Genomic DNA, 21,933 nt, shown 5'->3' with positions numbered 1-21,933 from the left:
AGCCAAGATGCAGAAGACCTCCACAGCTACCATGACCTTCCCTTTGGCACTGTGGTAGACAGGCAGGAAGGTGATCCAGACACTGCAGAACACCAGCATGCTGAAGGTCAGGAACTTGGCTTCATTGAAGGTGTCAGGCAGGTTCCTGGCCAGAAAAGCCACAGTGAAGCTGGCCATGGCCAGGGTTCCCAGGTATCCCAGGACACAGTAGAAGGCAGTGAAAGAGCCCTTGTTGCACAGGATGATGACATTGCCATGTTCAGAGTATGCATCTGTGTCAATAAAAGGAGGAGAGGTTCCCAGCCAGAGTCCACAGAGACTCACTTGGATCAAAGTACAGATAGGGATGATGAACTTAGGAGCCCCAGATACCAGCAGCCACTTCATCATTCTCCCTGGAGAAGTGGCCTTGAAGGCAAGAACCACGGTCACTGTTTTGGCCAGCACTGTAGAAACAGCCACAGTGAACACAACTGCAAATGCGATCTGCTGCAGGATGCAGGTGACCATGTTTGGACGACCAATAAAGAGCAAGGAACAAAAGAAACAGAAAATGAGGGAGATGAGCAGGATGTAGCTTAGAGCCCGGTTATTGGCCTTGACAATGGGAGTGTCTTGGTATTTCACAAAAACCCCAAGAATTAGAGCAGTGAGAGTAGACAAGCAGAGAGCCATGCAGGCCAGGACTAGGCCCAAGGGTTCTCCATGAGCCAGGAAACTTTCAGCCCTATGGACGCACTGGTTTCTCTCTGAGTTGGCATATAGATGATCTGGACACTTCACACACTGCTCCATATCTGGAAAGGAAGACAAATAATCATTAGTCCCCTTTCAATAATGCACTTTCTTCAATGAAAATTCGAATCTCCCTGCTTAGAGATAAAACATGTGAGGGTTTTTGAAGGAAAGGCAGCTTTGACTCTGCAATCTTGATTTCTTTTCACTTGGGTTAATCAGAGAGCATTACAGAGAATTTCTACTTAAGTAATGGACTTACCTGTCCCATTAGAAATCTCATTTTCTGGGCAAGGGATACAGTCAAAGCAACAGGCAGCCTTTTCCTCCTGAGAGGATTTCCTGAATCCAGAACCACAACTCTCACTGCAAACTGAGTGAGGAATCTGAGGAAAATCATATATGTGTTGTAACTGTTCAAACTTTAACCTAGCACACCAAAATCATTAAATTTTCTTAGAAATTGGACCATTAAACCACTTTCTATAAACATAAAGCCAATCAGTTGAATGGATAGTTACAATTTCCTTATGTCATTATCCCCAAAACTTATGTGCTATACTCTTCATCTGCAGTCCCAGGTACCATAGTAAAGTGTTCAATCTTTAAGAGGTGAACATAATATTAAGATAGTCATTGATGGCTAACACTAAGGAACTTCTTAAATTCGGTGTGTGGGGAAGTGTGTGTTTGTGTGTACGCATGCACATGGGTGTGCGCAGAGATGCATATGCATGCTGGTCTTGGGGATGGAACTCTAGTCCAGGGCACTGTCCCTTAGTTTACATAATCAATGCTAATGCTATACCAATTGAGACCACAGCTCATTTCTAATTTTTTGTGGTTAATTGAAGAGAAGAATCTCATAACTGCCTTGCCCCATCTGACTCCAAACTGCAGTACTCAGATCTCAGCCTCTTGAGCAGCTAAGGTTACAAGCATGAGCCTGGTAATGAGCATGGTGCCTGGTAAATTCACTTCCACTGATTCATAAAATATGAAAACCCTCACTGAAGCTGTCAAAGTATTCCTTAAATATGGACATCACCTACATAAGGTTATGTGAAACCCATATTTCTTCCTCTCTGCTTTCCAATTACCAAGAAGTAAAAATCTTCTGACACAGAAAAAAATATTTCTGATTCCTGTTACCCTGATGCATAAATTACAGATCAAGTAAGCCTAGACTAAAACAACTACAGTGTGGAGAAAAATGAACCCGGAATTTTGTCAGCATATTAGAAAACTACTATAACATGTCATTTGTATTTTTACCAATTACAATAAAGTTTAAAAACCTAGGATTCATATATTCCTTTTCCATCCTAGAGACAACAAATAAGAAAATTCCTCTAGATGGTAATAATTATCCAATGCTTGGATAATTAATGAGAATAGAGGGGCTTAAAACATAGGGATTATTTTGCTTCCATGAAGTTAAAATCATTGTAGTTAGGTCCAACTCACCTCAGTAGTTCCTATGGTCCACTCTATCATATCTTCAGATATTGACAGTTGATGACCATGTGGAGCATATGGAGAAAATAGTCCTACTTTCACCTTAAATTCAAGGCCTTCTGGAAAATTCCAATTGTTCACAATGTCATAGTCTGTATCTAATTTCTCTTTCTCATTCAAAATCACTTTGTCTCCAGCAGGGTTATGAAATTGGATCTTTTTCAGAAAAGGGTGCAGCTAAAATAGATGCATCTTACGATGAAGTGAATCCAAGCATTAAGACAGAAAACCTAAATTCTACAATGACCCTCATTGTCTTTAATACCTACTTCATAATTCTGAATTGACACACTACATGAAGTAAAACAAAACAAAAATGTACAGAGGACTGAAATAATGTTTCTGAATATTACTCACTCACAAAGCCTCTTTTAAAGGCAAACCAGCTCCATGTAAATAACCATGAATGAGATAATTCTATGCTGTGTAGCTACTGGTTAGCAGAACTGCCTGTGTTTTGAATATCTGGGAACTTCCAGTTGGCTAAATTATTAGTACCTAAAGTGGAAATAAACCAACTCTAATGAATATCTAAGAACATGCAGCTGGCGAAATTAGTAGTAAGGAAAGTGGAATTAAACAACCCCATTTTTTTAGTTAGAGAGAGAGATTTCATGCATGGAAATAATACATTAATTTTAAAAAATTATTTTATTGTTAAAATGTACAAAGGTTTTAAAGATACATGAGTAAGGCAATGAGCACATTACTTGTGGATCATTTTTACTCCTTCTCTTCCTTGTTGTTGTCCCACTATCCCTTCCTTCCCCTCACATCCCACACACCTATCCCATAGCCCAACCTCATGGCCCTAAGTTGTAAAGTTCCTTTCCACTATACTGTCCTGTACGTATCCTTGTCTCAATGGGTCATCCTGTATCCTTGTTTCAGTGTTTTGTTATTCTCCTTCTCCTCCCCAGATTAGAAATATGTATATTATACAAGATTCAGGGTATCAAGATCAAGTACAGTGAAAGCAGGATAAGTCATAGGGGAAAGAACATACAAAAGAAACAACAAAAACAACAAAAAATAAAAACACATGGTATATTTAAAACAATAACAATAAAAACAGAACTCTTGTGTCCATATCTTGGGATTCTTTTCACTTAACATCATCGTATATATTCATTTTACATGCTTTTTGAGCTTTTCAGCTCATCTGATAAGATTATCCTATATGTATACTAATTATTGCAAATAAGGGAAACCATGGGACCTAAATTTATTTGGGACCGAGTAACTTCACTGAATATGATTTTCTCCAAATTTTTCCATTTCCTAACAAATGAGGCGGTATCATTATTTCTGATGGAGGCATACAATTCCATTGTATATATGTACCACATTTTGTTGATCCACTAATCTACTGTGGGGCATCTAGGTTCGTTCCATATCTTAGCTATGGTGAAAAATGTGGCAATAAACATAGTTGTGCTGGTAGTTTTAGTGTGGCCTTGTTTGTGATCGCTTGGGTAAATGCCCCAAAGTGGGATTGCCAGACCATAGGGGAGGTCTATGCGGCTTTTTTTGAGGAACCTCCATACTGCTTTCCAAAGAGGCTGAACAAGTTTACACTCCCTCCAACAATACAGTAGGGTTCCCTACTGTCCACATCCTCTCCAGCACCTATCATAATTAGATTTTTTGATTATAGTCATTCTAACTAGGGTGAGGTGGAATCTCCATGTTGTTTTGATTTGCATTTCTTTAATGGCCAGAGAAGTTGAGATTTCTTCATGTGTTTACTGGCCATTCATATTTCCTCTTCAGAGAAATCTCTCAGAATAAACTTAAGTAAAGAAGTGAAAGACCTCTATGATGAAAACTTTTAAAACCAAAAAGGGAAATTAAAACAAAACTAAGCAAGTGGAAAAATCTCCCAGGCTCCTGGAAAGGGAGGATTAATATTATGAAACTGGCAATTCTGCCAAAGGCTATCTACAAATTCAATGCAATACCCATCAATATCCCAACCTCATCCTTCAATGAAATAGAAGAATCAATCCAAAAATTTATATGGCACAATAAAGACCCCAAATAACAAAAATAATGCTTAGCAGAAAGAACAGTGCTGGAGGAATAACAATCCCAGACATTAAACTATTACAAAGCCATAGTAATCAAAACAGCTTGTTACTGGCACAAGAATAGATCTGAAGTCCAATGGAACAGAACTGAAGATCCAGAAATGAACCCACTGATTTAGAACCACCTAATCTTTGATAAGTAGGCAAAAAAATAGAATGGAAGAAAGGTAGTCTCTTCAGTAAATGGTGCAGGAAAAACTGTGTAAATACCTGTAGAAAACTAAAATTAGATCCTTCTATATCACCCGACACCAGAATCAATTCCAAATGCATCAAAGACTTCGAAGTATAAGCAGACACCCTGAAAATAATACAGGAAGGAATAGGAGAAATTCTAGGGCTCCTTGGCAAAGGCCAAAATTTCTTAATAGAGACCCAGAAACTCAACAAATCAAAGAAAGGTTGGACAAAAGGGATTGCATGAAACTGTAGACCTTCTGCAAAGCAAAGGACATAGCTAGCAAGATCAATAGAATGCCCACAAACTATGAGAAGATCTTCACTAGCTATACAACAGACAAGGGCCTCTTATCTAAAATATCAATACGTTAAGTATAACATAAGCTGGTGGTTCATGCCTGTCATCCTAGCTTCTCAATAGGCTAAGATCTGAGGATCCCAGTTCAGAGCCAGCCCAGGCAGGAAACTCAATAAGACTCTTATCTCCAATAAACCACTCAGAAAACCAGAAGTGGCACTGTGGAGCAAGTGGTAGTATGTTCTCCTCGAGCTGAAGAGCTCAGGGACAGCACCCTAGCCCAGAGTTCAAGACCCATGACCAACAAAAAAAAAAAGTAAAAAATAAAATATACTTAGAACTCAAAAATTTAAATCCCGCAAAAACAAATCCTTAAAGAAACAACCATCCAATTAATAAGTGGGCTGAAGAATTAAAGAGAGATTTCTCTGAAGAAGAAATTTTTTATTTAGTATTGTGCAAAATGATTTCCATTCAGTAATTCAGTTTAGGAACACAATGCATCTTGATCAATTTCTCCCCTTACATCATTTACTCTCATATTTCCAGCCCCACTTATCCCTCAAGTTATTTTCTGAAAACAAAATTATTTAATTACTTAGGTACATGAAGATAATCCTTTGATATTTAAGAAATTCATTAGAACGGATAGATTTAGATGTTTGAAAGCATTAGCTGTGAGTTGACTGAGGTCATTTGTAACAGAAAAACAATATGGGAACATTAAGTACATTTCCCCCTTTCCAGTAGCATGTTTTTCTTGAAGAAGATATGAAGAGAGATCTGAAAAAACATCAGGAACATTTAAAAAAAATTCTCTTGGGATTTTTAAAAATTAGAACATATTTGGATTCACTTTGTTTTGGATGTGTCAATTCCAAACAAGAATACCTTACCTGTACAGGGGAAAGCACCATCCCTTTCCCATTTCCCATCAGTGGCATCTCTGTTTGATGAAGAAGCATCTTGTGAAGGGCATGGGCCACAGCATACACAGCATTGTATATATTATAACTCTCTTCAGACATGGCCATGTCAAAAATGTGTCCAGGCAGCCATTCCAAGGAGGCATCCTGGGGACAGTTCTCCCATGTTACACAGTCAGACTCAGAATGGGAGCAATTAAAAGAGAGAACCCACAGCCTAGCAAGGTAAAAGTCTTCTGGGTATTTGGAAGGATTAACTTCCCTGACATAGTTCTTAAACCAAGAAATGTCTGAATGGTGGTGTGAGAACATGAGAGGGACATGGAATGAGCCTAAGATAAAAGATCTTCTACTGATGGTTAAATCACTCTGTGAAGTCATAAGCCAAACCTTGCCTGTCATTAAAAATTGCCCAAAATACAGTGTTAAGTTTAGTAGGTATTCATGATCACCATAAATGATGAATACATTTGCTGATGATCTAGTAATCTGGCTATGGATTATCATGAAGTTTAGTGCTTGTGCCAGCAGATTGCTTGAAACCACATGCTCAAAGGCTACACAGACTCTGTTCTTGGCCATCTCTTCCCTCAATTCTGGAATTATCCACAAACCACTTTCATCTAGTGAGATCAACAGCCCCACCCAGTTCCAGCTGAAATGAAGCATCAAGGAGACCATGGCAATGGCTAGTGATGTGTCCTTTGGGGCTATCTGATAGAGAGAAGGAAACTTGCTTTGTTCACTCAGCACAGGATCTAAAGGCCCAAAAGTAATCTAAAGGGAAATAAAATTGGAGAGTCTGTAAGAGTATTGCCATCCTTCACAATCTTAGTCTGTATATTAAGGAAGAGGTTTAAATGATGGAAGGAGATGTTTTCTTTCCTTTTTTGTTTTGGAAACCAAATTTTAAATTTGATTTCCCATCTGTATCAACCATACCCATTTCCGGGCTTTATTTTACATACATAGTTGAACATTACAACTTTATTTTACATCAGTCCGCTCTTCATTCCTCTATCCCCCACATCATTCCTTTATACTTCTACTATTACCAGGATATCCTTGTTTCAGCTTCCTCCTGTTCATTTGATCAGAGCACTTACATGATTCGGTACACCATTCTTCAGTGTATACATACTTGTGGCTGTCTATGGGATTTCCTATTTATTTCATATTTCCTGCTTATATTTTAAATCTAACTTCCAATTATTAGAGAAAACCTGACCATTTTTTCTTTCTGCTCCTGATTCCATTCACAAAATACCTTCATTTTTTTGTTTTACAGAAACTAAGCCTTGAACTCAGGCCCTGACCCATATCCCTTCTCAACACTAGCTTCTATAACTTGGTGCCACACGTCCATTTCCAGCTTTTAGTTAATTAGAGATAAGTCTCATACACTTTCCTGCTGAGGGGCATGTAAAAGCACAAGATGCAGATCTCATCGTCTTCCATAGCTAGGATTACAGATGTGAGCCATCAGCATCCAGATAATTTCACTTTTTTGTTTAGGTTTAACTTCTTTCAATTTTCACTTTTTAAAAGTCATTTCCTACTTTCTGATTGCTTTCTATACAACAAGCTTTCAGTCCCTGGCAATTTCCTTGTCTGCTCCAACTTCTCCATCCTCTCTTAACCAATGGATAGTCAGATATTTTTGTATATTTAACCTTTGATATTATAAAACTTTATAGATTTTGATAACTTATCTCTTATTATCACTTGAAAAAGCACCAAAGTAGACATCTTTCCACATCTTCATCCCTACCATTCTCACCTGTGGAAACCTGTAGATTTCCAGCAATGTCCCAATCTGGGCTGATGTTATTGCTGATATTCCTGTGAGTACTGCTACAGAGTTAATTTCTCTCATGCAGGTGTAATTAGGGATCTTGTACTGCCCAGAAAGCCAGACAAAGGGATTCTTGAGTGTTGACCAAGCTTTGAAATCCACATTATAGATATCAAATCCCAGAGTTATGTTATGTAAAAGATTGGGGTTCTTGTTGATTTCTTCAACGGCAAAAGCCAAGGCCAAGACAAACTGGTAGTTCTTGAAGACAAATCTGCACCATAGATATGAAAAATTCATCAGAAGTAATTCCAACTTTATCTTCAAGTCAATGCAATAATTTTGATGAGTTTAATGTTTGTTTCTTTAAAACATAAATGTGTTAACAAAAATTACCCTCTTTGGCATGGAATGGTAATGTGGTGTCCACATGAATTCTCAGAAACTATGATTTTTCTCTTTTATATGCAATATACCAAAAAGTTTGGTCTTCATTAAACACGGAATAGGCTATCATGAGACACAAAATATTTTTTGCCTTGATCTTAGAAAAACTAGCTCCATATGTGTGACAAATCTTTGTTTTTCAGCCACCTAGTATGTTACATGGTTATGTGTCCGGTTATAGGTTCATTTGAGGAGGATCCTACAGCTCTCTTCAGAAACCCATCACTTTGAACAGCTCTTTCTGAGATAGCTACCAGAACAAAAAACTCAAAATATCAGGAGAGAGGCTTTAGTTATAATTTATGCAACAGAGTAAATAAGATGCTTTAAAATGCAACAGAAAGTAGTTTCCCATATGAAGTTTCACTTCACTAAACTTCAAGAAACTAACCGTGAAGAAAGGAACTTCCAACTACAGGATGGAGAGAAAATTGTCATAAAGACTTGTGCTAAAATATCTGTCCCACAATTCCCATGGTGACATGGTAAAATGCAGTTGTGGGAAATGTCTTGATGATCACTACTCTCTTTCCAAAATATGTACATCGAGATATTGAAAAAGAAAGGATACAGAAAGTAAAGAGGATTAAAGTCTCTATTCTCTCTCTGTCTCTTTGTCTCTCTCTGTGTGTGGGGGTGTCTGTCTGTCTCTGTCATATACACAAGTAGACAACATAATGAAACTCAATGCACACTATTTTTAAAAAAGGAATGATAGAGGGGGAATTGTAATACTAATGAGGGAGTGAATTTGTCCAGCATTTCCTATATGCATGTGTGGAATTTTCACAATAGAAAAGTTTTATATCAGTGATGTATGCTAATCCCTAATAAAGTTTCAAAATTGGCTTACTTCACTTAATAGAATTTTCCCAAATCTTTCCATTTCCTTATGAATGGTATAATATCATTCTTTCTGATGGATGAGTAGAATTTGTATATATTTCACATTTTCTTGATACGTTCATCAACAGAGAGACATGTGCTTTGATTCTTTATCTTGGCTATGGTAAACAATGATGCAATGACCATGTTTGTGCTGCTGGCTTTTGGTTTTTGGTCCATTGCATAAGTGCCCAGCAGTGGGATTGCTGGGTCATAGTGAAGCTCTATGTTTAATCTTTTAAGGAACCTCCATACTGCTTTCCAGCGTGTTGAACAAGTTTACATTCCCCCCAGCAATGTAACAGAGTGTCCTTTTGGCCACATCCTGCCAGCCTTAGTTATTTTAAGTTTTCCTGTAATGGCAAATCTAACTGGAGTGAGGTTGTTTTGATTTGCATTTCTTTTATAGCTAGAGATGTTGATGCTTCTTTATATGTCTATTGTCCATTCTTACTTCTTCCTCTGAGAAGTCTCCATTTAACTCTTTAGCCAATTTGTTGATTGGGTTTTTGAGTTTTTGAGGGTTTATGTTTGCAGGGTTAGTTTTTTGAGCTCTAAGTATAATTTAGGTATGAGGCTCTTGTCTGATACATAGCTAGGAAAGATTTTCTCTCATTCTGTGGGCTTTCTGTTTATCTGGTTAGCTATGTTCTGACAAGTGAAATATACAGGAGTATAGAGAAGATACTCAAGTCTGCAGTGGGAAAAACAGGTAAGTATACCCCTATTTCCTTAAAAGTTGACTTCTCAGTAGAATCCACACAGTCTAGGAGGACAGGAATGATATCTATATAATTCTGAAGGTAAAAAATATAAGTTATTCACAAAGTATAAGGCATCTAGCAAAGATGTTCTGTACAAGTTAAGGACAGGTAAGAATGTTCCCAAACCTGTAAAGTTAAGAGAATATTCCTCTAGCAGATACTCTAGAAGATATGTCAAAGGAAATTGTTCTACTGAAAGGAATCATTAATATGGAAAAAATATACAGGAATATCAAACTTACTGGTAAGGATAACTATACAAACAGGATAAGAATGTTCCAACATATAAATGTGCTAGCTAAATCATATACATATTTCTTAGAAGATGGAAAATGTTAACCTACTTCCAATACTTAATATATAAAAATGTGAAATCAAATATACAGTACTTGAAATGATAAGGACAACAATGCAGTAAGTTTTCATTTGTGTATATTTACTAGTTTAATTGTATGAAGAAATTTCACTATGACATTTCTTTACATTTACTTAATTTTAATCGTAGCCTGCCTTCTTTCTTGTGGATACATTTTTTTCTTGTTCTTTTGTTTGCTTCTCATCCTTATCATGGATAGTGCTTTCACTGTAAAATACTTTGCTGTAATCAAGTATAATTTAAGCCTTCTATTAACCACAAATTAAAGCCCATAATAGACAAAGAAAAATAATAACCAAGAAATCAAAGGACAGAGATCATGTAGTAGGGCACCTGCCAGTGAGTGAAAGTATCAAATACAAAGTTTGAATCCCAATCTTAAACAAAAACTCACTTATTAACCACTGAGTCTGCAAGAGAGAAAACATAGAAGAATCATCAGTGAAACTATAGCACACATTACATAATGGAACTAATAAATCATTTGTCAACAATGACTAGGATCAAAACTGCATAAAATTCTCAATTTAAAAGATCTGGGACTGAAACCAAGCACCTGTGGCTTATGCCTGTACTCCTAGATGCTCAAGAGGCTGAGTTATGAGAATTGTGATTCCAAACCAGCCTGGGCAGAAAAAGTCTATGAAACTTATCTCCAGTTAAGCACAAAAATCTGGAAGTGGATTTGTGACTCAAGTGGTAGGGCACTAGCCTTGAGCATAAGAGCTCTGGAACCACACCAAGGCTGTGATTTCAAACCCTCGTACGAACACACACAAAACTCTATGTTGCCTCCAAAGGCCCCACTTCACCTTCAAAAGCTCCCATACACTGCAAGGTATGGAGGGGAGGCCCTGTGCAAGTGGAAACTAAAAGAAAGCAGGAGTATCCTTAACACATCATGTCAAATAGACTTTCAACACAATGAAAAGTGACAAAGATCTCAGCTCAACGACCAAAGAATCAAATCAGCAAAATGACTTAGCAATTTTAAATGCATATTTACTCATTATCCAAACACTTCACTATCTGAAGGAAGTGTTAGCAGAAAGGAGAGAGAGCCCCTAGTATAACCATTGCTAGTATAACCATTGCTAAAGAGTATCTAGAGAGACAAAGTGAAAAAGGATTGATCAGAGAGATATTTTACCCTAGATCAAGTGAGCCTCACATCTATAAAACATCTCACCCAATTTCTAAAAAGAACATCTCTTCATCACACATGGAACATTTCCCAGAGAGATCAAGGAAGATGACCCCAAAACACTCTCAAAATACTGAAATTTTCTTTACTATACATTACGACTATGTTGTAGTAAAACTAGACAATAATAGTAAAAGTGTGAAAATCTGCACATACAAAAATTTAAAAGAATGATTTTAAGCCACAAATGGGTCAAGTCAAAATTCAAGAAATTGTAAATGGAAACAGACTACCAAAATCTCTTTTTCTTTTTCTTTTTTCTTTTTTTTTGGGGGGGGGATTCCGGTCATGGGGCCTGAACTCTGGGCCTGGGCGCTGTCCCTCAGCTCTTCAGCTCAAGGCTAATGCGCCAACATTTGAGCCAAAACACCACTTCCAGCTTTTTTCTTTTTGCTTATGTGGTGCTGAGGAATCAAACCCAGGGCCTCATGCATGCAAGGCAAGGGCTCTATCACTGAGCTATCTTCCCAGCCCCTCTTCTTCTTTTTCTTTTTTTCAATTTTTTCTGGTCCTAGTACTTGAACCTTGGGCTTGGGTACTATCTCTGAGCTTTTGTGCTCAAGACTAGCACTCTTGAGCCATAGCATCATTACTAGCTTTCGGCAGATTCATTGGAGGCAAGAGTCTCATGGGCTTTACTGCCCTAACTGACTTCAAACTGTGATCTTCAGATCTCAGCCCCCTGAATAGTTAGGAATGTAGGCATGACTCTCCAACACCCAGCTAGAAAACCCATTTTAGATAGTGGCACTAGGCAGCCCCTAGGCTGGGAGGAAACAGTACTACTTTAGTCTTCTCTGTGCTGCCAAATTTCTGTATTGAACTACCAGACAGTCCCTTGATTCTTTGAAATGATGTCTGAATCATATACATAATAAGATAGCTTTCTGATCAAGAGTGAGAGCAGGAGATTGAATTTCCCTTCAACTAAATCCTAGCATTTTAGGAAACATTCCCATCTGCAAAATAGTGATAAAGTTATTAACTGGTTTAACCTTCCAAAGTTACTGTGTGGATTACTCTGTGAAGGTGAGATGTTTTCCTTGATAATGGCTTAAGAGGACATTCATTGGCCTCTGTCCTTAATTCCTGGCAAAAGGCTCCTAACCTTAAGGTACTTTTCAAGTGATAAAGGTGACAGAAGCCCTTTTTGCCAGTTCTGGGCTTGAACTATGGGACTCCACACTGTCCCTGAGCCTATTTGTGCTCAAAGCCACCAATCAACCCCTTGAGTTGCAGTCCACTTCTGGCTTTTTCTGAATAATTTATTTGGAGATAAGAGTCTCACAGATTTTACTGCCCAGGCTGTCTCCAAACCATGATCCTCAGCTCTCAGCCTCTTGAATAGCTAGGATTACAGACACCTGGCTTACTCCTTTTGTTCTAGTGTTTCAACTCTTAGCAGGTCCCTATATGACTTTAGTTAGACCATGCTTTGATCAGAAGTTTGAAACTTTCAGCCCTAGCTTCTTGACTTACAAGGCAGAGAGGATGGATATTACATTCTATTGCCAATTGCCACCAATTTACTTAATCATGCCTACATCATAAAATTTCCCTAAAACTTCTAAGCCAAGATATGTTAGTGGAGTCTCTGAGAAAAGTCAACACACATAAGTTCTTGGAGTTCTGAAGCTCCCACCATACTTTGCCCCTCCTCCTCTCCCATTTGGCTGTTCCAATAATTGTCGGTAAGTAAGAAACATATACCAACCTATCTTCCTTCCTTCTTCCTTCTCTCTTTTTCTCCTCCTTCCCTATCTCCCTTCCTATCTTCCTTCTTTCTCTTCTTCCTTTCCTTCCTCTGTCCCTATCTCCCTCCTCTTCCCCTTCTTGCTTCTTCACACTTCAGCCACCTCCTTCCCCATTCTCCCTCTCTCCTATTCCATTTCCATTTTTGTCCTTCTCCTTTATTGGCAGTACTAAGAGTAGAATTCAGTGCCTCATGCTTGCTAGGCAATCCCTCTACGACTTGAACAATGAACCCCACCACCAGCTCTTTTCTCCCTTTAGGCACTTTTCTGAGAGAGTCTTGTATTTTTGCCTAAGAGTAGCCTCAAAGAACAATCCTATCTATGCCCTCAGCATGTCTGAGACTACAAATGAATGCCAACATGCCTTACTTATTACTTGAGATCGAATTTCACTAACATTTTGCCTTGGCTGTACTTAAATTACAATCTTCATGATTACAGTAGTTGAGATTACAGGCATAGTCACCAGGTTCAGTCCTGATTTTTGTTCTTTATAATAAACCTATGACAGAAAGTGAAGTGCTTTCTGATTTGTATGTGTTATTCTAGTGAATTTTTCATCCTGATGCACAGCTTGTGGAAAGTTTCAGATTGACAGTGGGTGTCTTGTAGTACAAGCCCTTATCCTTCGGTCTGGGCTACCTGTGAGTGGTGTCAGAATTGGACTGAGTTGTTAAAGATATTACTATGCATCTATTCACTCTTTCCTCCTCAATACTTAGGACTGCACTCTGGGCCTAAAAAGGTGCTCTACTCATGTCTCCAGTCCTATTGCATTTAATTTATTTTTCAGAGAAAGTCTCACACATTTTCAGGATCCCTACCTTGTGATCCTCTGCCTTCTGAATTACATGTGTTCACTATCATTTCCAGCCCCTAGTCACTTTTTATGCCCAACATCATCCTATTCCATAATGAAGACAGGAATTCCAAGTCATAAGCATTGAGACCACTATAAGGTAGAAAAATGAGGGTAATTTAGCACCTTGTTCTTTGAAAGTGATAACAAGAGGAATAAAAATAAAATGCACCCAAAATAGAGGAAACAGTCAGGAAGAGGACAAAAATAGAAAACTAGAAAATGTTACAGCAGCAGAGGTAGATACACTTAATTGAAAGAGAAGCTATTATGGGATGGTGGCCTGTGCTGATGGGACTAGAAATGAGAGAATATGGAAGCAAGGCAGATATTAGGGCTTTGCTCCATCCACCTGTGTTGCTATAGATAACCTTGGAGCAGAGGAGAGCTAGCATAAGTGAGTAATGGAGTGACAAAGAGAACATATTTGCTCCATCCACCTGTGTTGCTATAGATAACCTTGGAGCAGAGGAGAGCTAGCATAAGTGAGTAATGGAGTGACAAAGAGAACATATCAAAGAAGTGCTGGGTTACAGAAACATGATATGATGAATTAAGCCACACATCATTTATATTTCCAATGAGTTACAGGTATCGATTGCCTATTGCTACTATAAGAATTATCGTACACATAGTGGCTTTAACCAACCCAAGTCTATTCACTTAAACTTTCCTTCTGGAGTCTTCAGGGGAGAATCTGTTCCCAGGACAACTCCATCTCAGAAACTACTTCACATGCTTTAGTTTGTGGTCCCTTTTGTCATTGTCAAAGCCAGCAGAACATTCTTTGAGGTAATTCCATCTCCTAGGCTACTTAGAACTCTTGTGATTACATTGGGCCCACCTGGACAATCCATCACCTCAGTATCTTTAACTTCATCATAGATGAAGTGTCCTCTGCTGTTAGGATGCCATATTCACAATGTCCTTAGGTGTGGATGTCCTTGCCTTTGGAAGGTCTTTATTCAACCACATGAAAGTGAATAAAATTAAGCTATGGATACAACTTAGTGGTTAAAATATTTACCTAGCATGTGTGAGGTCTTGAACTCAAACTTTAGCACATCTCCTTTACAAAACAAAAACCCTAAAACTAAACCGTTGAAATTATTTAATAATTTATCCAAATGAGTTCAGTGATAAAACAATGTGTTAAATTCCTAGGTAAGTTTGTAAGTACATTATATACTAAATCTATAGAATTGATACTTAGTATTGATACTATATATAAGATCTACCTGTCTACATAGTATGCATATATTGTATACAGTATCTATATATGTCTCTATAAAGATGTATATAGAGATCTATATATAGATAGATACTGTATGTGTATAGTGCCTATGGTATGTTATAGAACTATATAGTATTTATATCAATACTGTGGTATCCACATAGATATAGTATATATATATATATGTAATATAACTCTATATTATATACAGAGATATACTATATACTATATATAGTATAGATATAGCATATATGTATATCTAGTATGTACTATATAGAGAGATCCATGATATGTATATGTGTAGATATACTATATATTCTATATAGATATTATATAAAGATATCTGTAGCATAGATATGTATATCTATATAGTATATATAGATATCTACATATAGTATCTATAACTTATAGATACTATGTCTGTGTCTGTATACTATAGCACAGTTATACACGTCTCCCAAACAAGTCTTCCATCAGGTAACTTGTGGGACACAGTCAAAAGTGGTGGAAGAACTGGATAGTAGACATACAATGCCATCAGCCACAGTTGCTAACATGGAGACTTTCCTCATTTTCTTGTAGGAAAAATATATGATTCATGTTTTGGAGAAGGGAGTGACATTTCCCCCAAGAAGTTAGGAGATCTAGATTTGAGAGAGGTCTGGCTAGAGGCTGAGAGTTGTATTGGCTTTATGAAAGATGGATGAGCTGATGGTGGTGGCTGAGAACAAATTCCTGGAAATATCAATGTTGAGAGACCAACTAAGAAAGGAATGAATAAGGAGGGGTAGAGGGAAAGAAAGGGTATGTTTAAATCTAGAAGAAAGGAAAATGTAGTGCAAGTGGGAGAAGGGAAGTCAATGCCAATAGTATTTCTTACTCTTCTTATTTAGAACTCAGGACTTGATTTGCTCAGCTTACTTATTTGATTGGTATTCAACCACCTGAGGCAAACCTCCAGCCCAGCATTTTTCTGTATAATTGAGAGTGAAGTCTTGTTGACTTTTTAAAACTTCAACTGACTTTGAACTTCAATTACAAATTACTTCAATTACAAATTACTAAGCCAGGCACCAGTAGCTCACTCCTGTAAAAATCCTAGCTACTGAAGAGACAGATCTGAGGATCACAGTTCAAAGCTAGCCAGGGCAGGAAAGTCTGTGAGACTCTTATCTTCAATAAACCACCAGAAAACCCAAAGTGGTGCTGTGGCTCAAGTGGTAGAGTGCTTGCCTTGAGCTGAAGAGCTGAGGGACAGCGCCCAGGCTCAGGGTTCAAGCCCCACTACTGACAAAAAAATTACAAATTACTAGTACAGAGTTCTGTTCTAGCATCAGAGAACAGACTGGCAATCCATAGGTACATGCATATTTATATTCTCATATGTTGCCTTCATCTGATAATTTCAAAATATTACAATAGTGTACCTATACTTTCGTTTGTTTATTACTGGTCCTGAGGCTTGAACTCAGGGCCTGTGTGCTGTTCCTGACCTTTTTTGCTAAAGGTCAGTACTCCACCACTTGAGTCATAGGTTCACTTCCAGCTTTTTGCTGGTTAATTGGAGATAAGAGTCTCACAGAGTTTCCTGCCTGGGAAGTTTTGCACTGCAGTCACCAGATTTCAGCCTTCTGAGTAGCTATGATTACATGTGTGAGCCACAAACACTTGAAATTTAAAGAATATGAAATGACCCCTCTGGTTTATGTATTCCATTACTTCAAATTTTACTCTTATTGATGGAGACATTTGCTTAGATTTGTCACAGACAAATCTGATAGCCAAAGAAAGATGTTACTTTCAAACTTTTTGCATAACTGACTCTAGCCAGAATTTAATTTTTAAAGGGTGACAAAATCAAACATACCTAAAATGATATTAATATTGCAACGGTAGACAGCTATTCTTCATATTTTAACTTTATTCCAATTTAGGAATAAAGTAAAACTCTGTAGAATTAAAAGGTTCTCAAAACTCAAACAGAAATGTAGTATCTACAGATAGTTCATTTCTCATTTTTCTTACAAAAATAGCCATGACTTGTGTATTGGTACTAAGTACAATTTTTGAGAAAAGAAGCTAATCTGCCCATCTGTAAGTTTTATTTTCTGATTTATTTACATCAACAATAGCCTATAAGTAGAAATGCAAAATGCTATTTTCTCAGTTCTATAAATTATTCTGTTAAGATTAATTTAAACAGACATATAAACATACAAGCCCACTCTTTTAAAAAATGGACTCTTTGCATCTAAGAGTACTTTAATTTTTTCATGTCAATTGCCATTTCTTCAAAAATTCTCTAGAAATGTTTTATTCTTCTGAGAGAACACATGGAGAATTATGTGGGAGGAGCAAAGATGGCAGTTTCCACTAAATAACTTCAAGAGTGCACAGTGATACCATGTTTATTCCCCCCACAGTCTTTCTAGCTAAGCTTGACCAAGATAAAGCTTTATTTTTCTTTTTTTCTTTTGTGCCAGTAGTGGGTCTTAAACTCAGGGCCTGGTAAATGTTCCTTAGCTTTTTCACTCAAAGCTAGCATGCTACCACTTGAGCCACATCTCCACTTCTGGCTTTGGGGTGATCAAAACTGAAGATAATAGCCTCACAGACTTTCCTGCCTGGGCTTGTTTTGAAATAGGATCCTCAGATCTCAACCTTCTGAGTAGCTAAGGATATAGACATGAACCACCCATGTCCAGTGAGACCAGGGGTTATTAACTGAGTTCAGTGTTGATTTCATGGTTAGGAAAGTGGCATGGCTTCTGGAAACTAGTAGTTTCTAACAATACAGTACGGATGACCTCTTTCTGACTCCCCAAAGAATTTTCCTGCTCCATATATCAATAGTGTCAGAGTTGAAGAGGCCCCCTTTGAACCTCTCCATTCAAGAGAGAAAGCATGTCCCTAAGCAAGAGGGACAGGAAAGAGCAACAAGAGAAGTATGTGACTATGGTCCGTTTCATTTAAAGAAAAGGATTCATCATTTTGTTGTTTCAAGTAAAGGTAGCAAACACTGGATCCCATAGACATTGTTGGCAGCCATATAAAGGCCATTTTCTTTTTGTGGATGTTCACAATTGAGTATCTCCTGGGATGCTGTAGTCAATTAGAGTTTACAGTCAATGGCTACCTACAACCTTCCTTTGGCCCACATAGGAGGCAAACTGATTCCCAGGATAAGTTGATTTCACTTCAGAGAAATTGATCCCAGAGAAAGAAGTGAAAATGTTATAGACAAGTGTTCTAGAGAGAGAGAGAGAGAATGGTGAGATACTTAAAGTATCTTTGTAAGATACTTGGTAAGATACTTTAAAGATACTTAAAGTATCTTTGTAAGAGGAAAACACAATACACAAATCATAGACTTCTGTCTCTTCAACTTTGCCCAGTAGTACTGCCTATGGGGTTTCTTCACTTGAGCAAATTACTTGTTCTTTTTGAGCTGTGTATTCATTAGTAAAATTGAATCAAAGATGTAACTGGCAAGTTGTTATAAAGACTACATAAAAATGTATATAAAAATCTTAAGATAGCATATACAGGGCAGTAGAATCTCAGGATATTGTTTTAATGTCATAAACTCAGGATCAGAGCAGCAAACTGGATAATCAAGTTAAGAAGAAGTGAGGAGTTTTCTTTCTGTCTCTACCTTCCTTGCTTAATTCCTTGTTTTCTTGCTTTCTGTTTTCTTCTTTCTTTTTCTACGTCTTTCTCTCTTCCTTTCTTCTTTCACTATTTCTCTCTTTTTTCTGTCTTTCTTTAATTATTCCTCTCTTCCTGCTACTGATCCTTATTCTTGAAATAAGGGCTATGTCCCTGAACTTCTTTTGCTCAAGGCTCTACTACTTGAGCCACAATTTGGCTTTTGGGGGGCAGTATTTTATTGGAGATAGGAATATCATGGACTTTCCTGTCCTTGGTACCTTTGAACCATGATCCTCACAACTCAGCCTCCTGAGTAGCTAGGATTACAGGCATGAGCCGCCAGCACTTGACTCCATCTGTGTTTCTTATAGGAAGATCACATCCCTGATGAAGAAGGCTAAAGATCCCTTTCTACCATTTTCCATCTCTTTTGAGTTTTTCTCTTGACCTGTGAGCATCAGGAACTACAAGTTGGACAGCAGTGAGGTCATTAGCTAGAGGACCTGGATTTCAATCACACCTTTTAGCTATGAAATTATATGACCCTGGACTCTATGATAGTTGACCTTTTCTTTACCTCTGGCCCTAGCTTTACCATAATGGTTATTAGGAAATTCACCACCATCCAAAAGAGATGCTTGGTAGCTTAATGACATCATTGTGCCTCTTCCAGATGAGGAAGGGAGAGTAAATGTGTACCATTTAGGAACACGTAATAAATTTTCCCAGGTAAATTACATTTCCACTGTTGAACTAAACATATCCTAAAGGGAAACCATATGAAGAACTTTCACTTTGAAAGTTGTCCATTTTTGTAGATTACAACAGCCATGATTACACCATGAGCCCTTTTGGCTGTTTCCTACATTACATGCTCTTCTTTTTATCTTTTCCATAGCCTTTATTTTTGTTGTTTAACATTTTCTCCTTTGCTGAATTGTGAAGTCATAATTTAGCATAGTAATATTCTAGTCGGTCATGGGCCTGGACTCTGGGCCTGGCTGCTGTCCCTCAGCTTTTCAGCTCAAGGCTAGTGCACTACTACTTTTTTTTCTGCTTATGTGGTGCTGAGGAATCGAACTCAGGGCCTCATGCACGCAAGGCAAACACTCTATCACTGAGCCACCATCCCAGCCCTAACATTTCTTTTATTGCTTAACTTGGTGATGTTGATACTCGTCTGATTACTCTTCCTTGAATAATAATGAGTATTGAAAGCTTCTGAGATGACTGCTCACTGAGAAGAGCACCAATTCAACCAAAAGGATGAAGGAAGGATGGTGGAGATTGACAAAATAGGCACATGTGTGTAAACTGAAGTATTGAAACTTATGGAGATTGATTTGGGACAATAAGTGATAAATAATAAAGGTTCATCAGGAAATTGAATACAGTGGACATTTGATACAATACCACATGTGGATGTATAGCCCAAAATGTCAATCTCAAATTTGTACACAGATGCATTTGTATACATGTTTGTTATTGTTGACCAACAATATCCAACTATGGAATCACCCTGGGTGCCCAAGTGTTATAGATTAAATAGAAATGAGTTTTCTTGAACCATAGGATGAAATCACAATTGTAAGAAAATACATGGAAATTGTGCTAATCTTTTTAACTAAATTAAGCAAGTATCATGAGTACAAGTACCATATTTTCTTTCCTATATGTAATGTAGAAGAACAACAAGTGAAAATGGAGAGAAAATTAGAGATATATGAAGGTAAACAGGATGTGGAAGGATGCATAATAAATCATTGTAAGTAGAGGGGGTGACTATAATCAAACTATGAGACATGCAATATCAATAAACAGTAATGAACTAGCTTGCACAACACAAGTAACTGTAATAACAACTGAAAATCATTACCATCACATCTGTGAGTGTAGAGTTGAGTCATAATTTTCACCCTCTGACACTTAATTGCAGTGGTCCATTTATGGCAAACTTCTTAGATGACTTATTACTATCTTTAACCTGCAACATCCATACATTTTACTTCCTGATTACCAACAACTCTTTGTATCTTCAAATACCTAAAAACCATCCAGCAACTGGAACCATAAGATCTAATGTGTTTATAGAAGAGCAGTAATGAAATCATTCTAATATAATTAGGAACATCAGGAAAAGGAAAGTCAAGTGAAAATAGAAAAATACTGGAGTTTAAGAAAAGCAAGTATCTAGGAGTGACAGGAAGAAGCAAGGTTCAGATCCTTCAATAGTTCAGATTTCCTCGGGTGGGGAAGAGAGTAATTCTTAGTCGTGCCATGTGTGCCTCCAAGTGTGTGCAGCTACATCTGGCTACTCTGCATACCAGCATTTGAAAACTGGTGAAAGAAAGTGATAGAGGCTAAGGATCCAAGATATATTATGCAAAATTAAGAAGAGTAAGGGAAAGATTTTAGAGGGGAGGAATGAGTGAAAATGATGAAAGGGATGACATCAAGCAAGATATGTTCATAAACAGCAACTTCCTTGTAAAACTATTTAAAAACATGACGATGGCAACAATAATGATCATCTAAATAATATATTTCTAGTGCAGTAGTGCTCAGGGTACATGATACAGAGAATACTGAGGTGTACACCCACAGTTCCCTAAGCCATTGACCATCCTAGAAAAAACAGTAAATGGAAATCAAACAATGAGGTACTTACTGTGTGTTCTCTTCTTGCTTAGAAGTATCACTGACACTATGGTCTCTTCCCAAAGTGTAAAGAGGGAAAAACCCAGCAATCACCACATCTCCATCCATATGTGCTCTCTGTTTCATTCTAGAAAAACAGTTGGCTCCACCCAAGACACTGACCAATGGAGGAAGCTGGAAAATGATTAGAAAAGCCAAAGGAAACATCACTGAAGCATCTCCAAGCTGGAATTCTCACTGCAAGTGGAGACTACCATGTCAGATATGTATATACATGTATCTTCTGTTTGTGTGCATATGTTCATATGGGTCTTTATGGACAGAGTTAGACACTCTAACCTACCTTTTTTCATCACATCCTTGACAAGGGCCCAGGAGAGATGTGTAAAACCCTCAGCCTGGGGCTCTGCATCTGAGGCCCTGAATCCAGGAGAAAAACACAAGATGGAAAATATGTTTGCAGATCCTGTTCTCCAACCCAGGTGCTATGATTTCATCTAAGACCACAGATAGTGAGGCCCCAGGGATGAAGTTCTCCTTGACACATATGGTCCCACAT

General features: G+C 37.7%; 1 protein-coding gene across 1 annotated transcript in view; it reads right to left on the bottom strand.

Annotated features, from left to right (window-relative positions):
- Positions 1 to 21,482, bottom strand: part of LOC105998735 (vomeronasal type-2 receptor 116-like) — a 46,516-nt gene extending 25,034 nt beyond the window's left edge. Inside the window, exons 1-6 of the mRNA XM_013033526.1 lie at positions 21,385 to 21,482; positions 7,528 to 7,816; positions 5,718 to 6,524; positions 2,203 to 2,430; positions 998 to 1,121; positions 4 to 797 (exon numbers count right to left, since the gene is read on the bottom strand). Coding sequence (XP_012888980.1) covers positions 4 to 797; positions 998 to 1,121; positions 2,203 to 2,430; positions 5,718 to 6,524; positions 7,528 to 7,816; positions 21,385 to 21,482 — 2,340 coding nt within the window. The remainder of the gene's footprint in view (positions 1 to 3; positions 798 to 997; positions 1,122 to 2,202; positions 2,431 to 5,717; positions 6,525 to 7,527; positions 7,817 to 21,384) is intronic.
- Positions 21,483 to 21,933: the final 451 nt, after the last annotated feature.

The sequence above is a fragment of the Dipodomys ordii genome, unplaced genomic scaffold (genome assembly GCF_000151885.1).
Source record: "Dipodomys ordii isolate 6190 unplaced genomic scaffold, Dord_2.0 Scaffold171, whole genome shotgun sequence".
NCBI classification, from domain to species: Eukaryota; Metazoa; Chordata; class Mammalia; order Rodentia; family Heteromyidae; genus Dipodomys; species Dipodomys ordii.
This window is presented reverse-complemented; position numbering and strand designations above follow the sequence as displayed.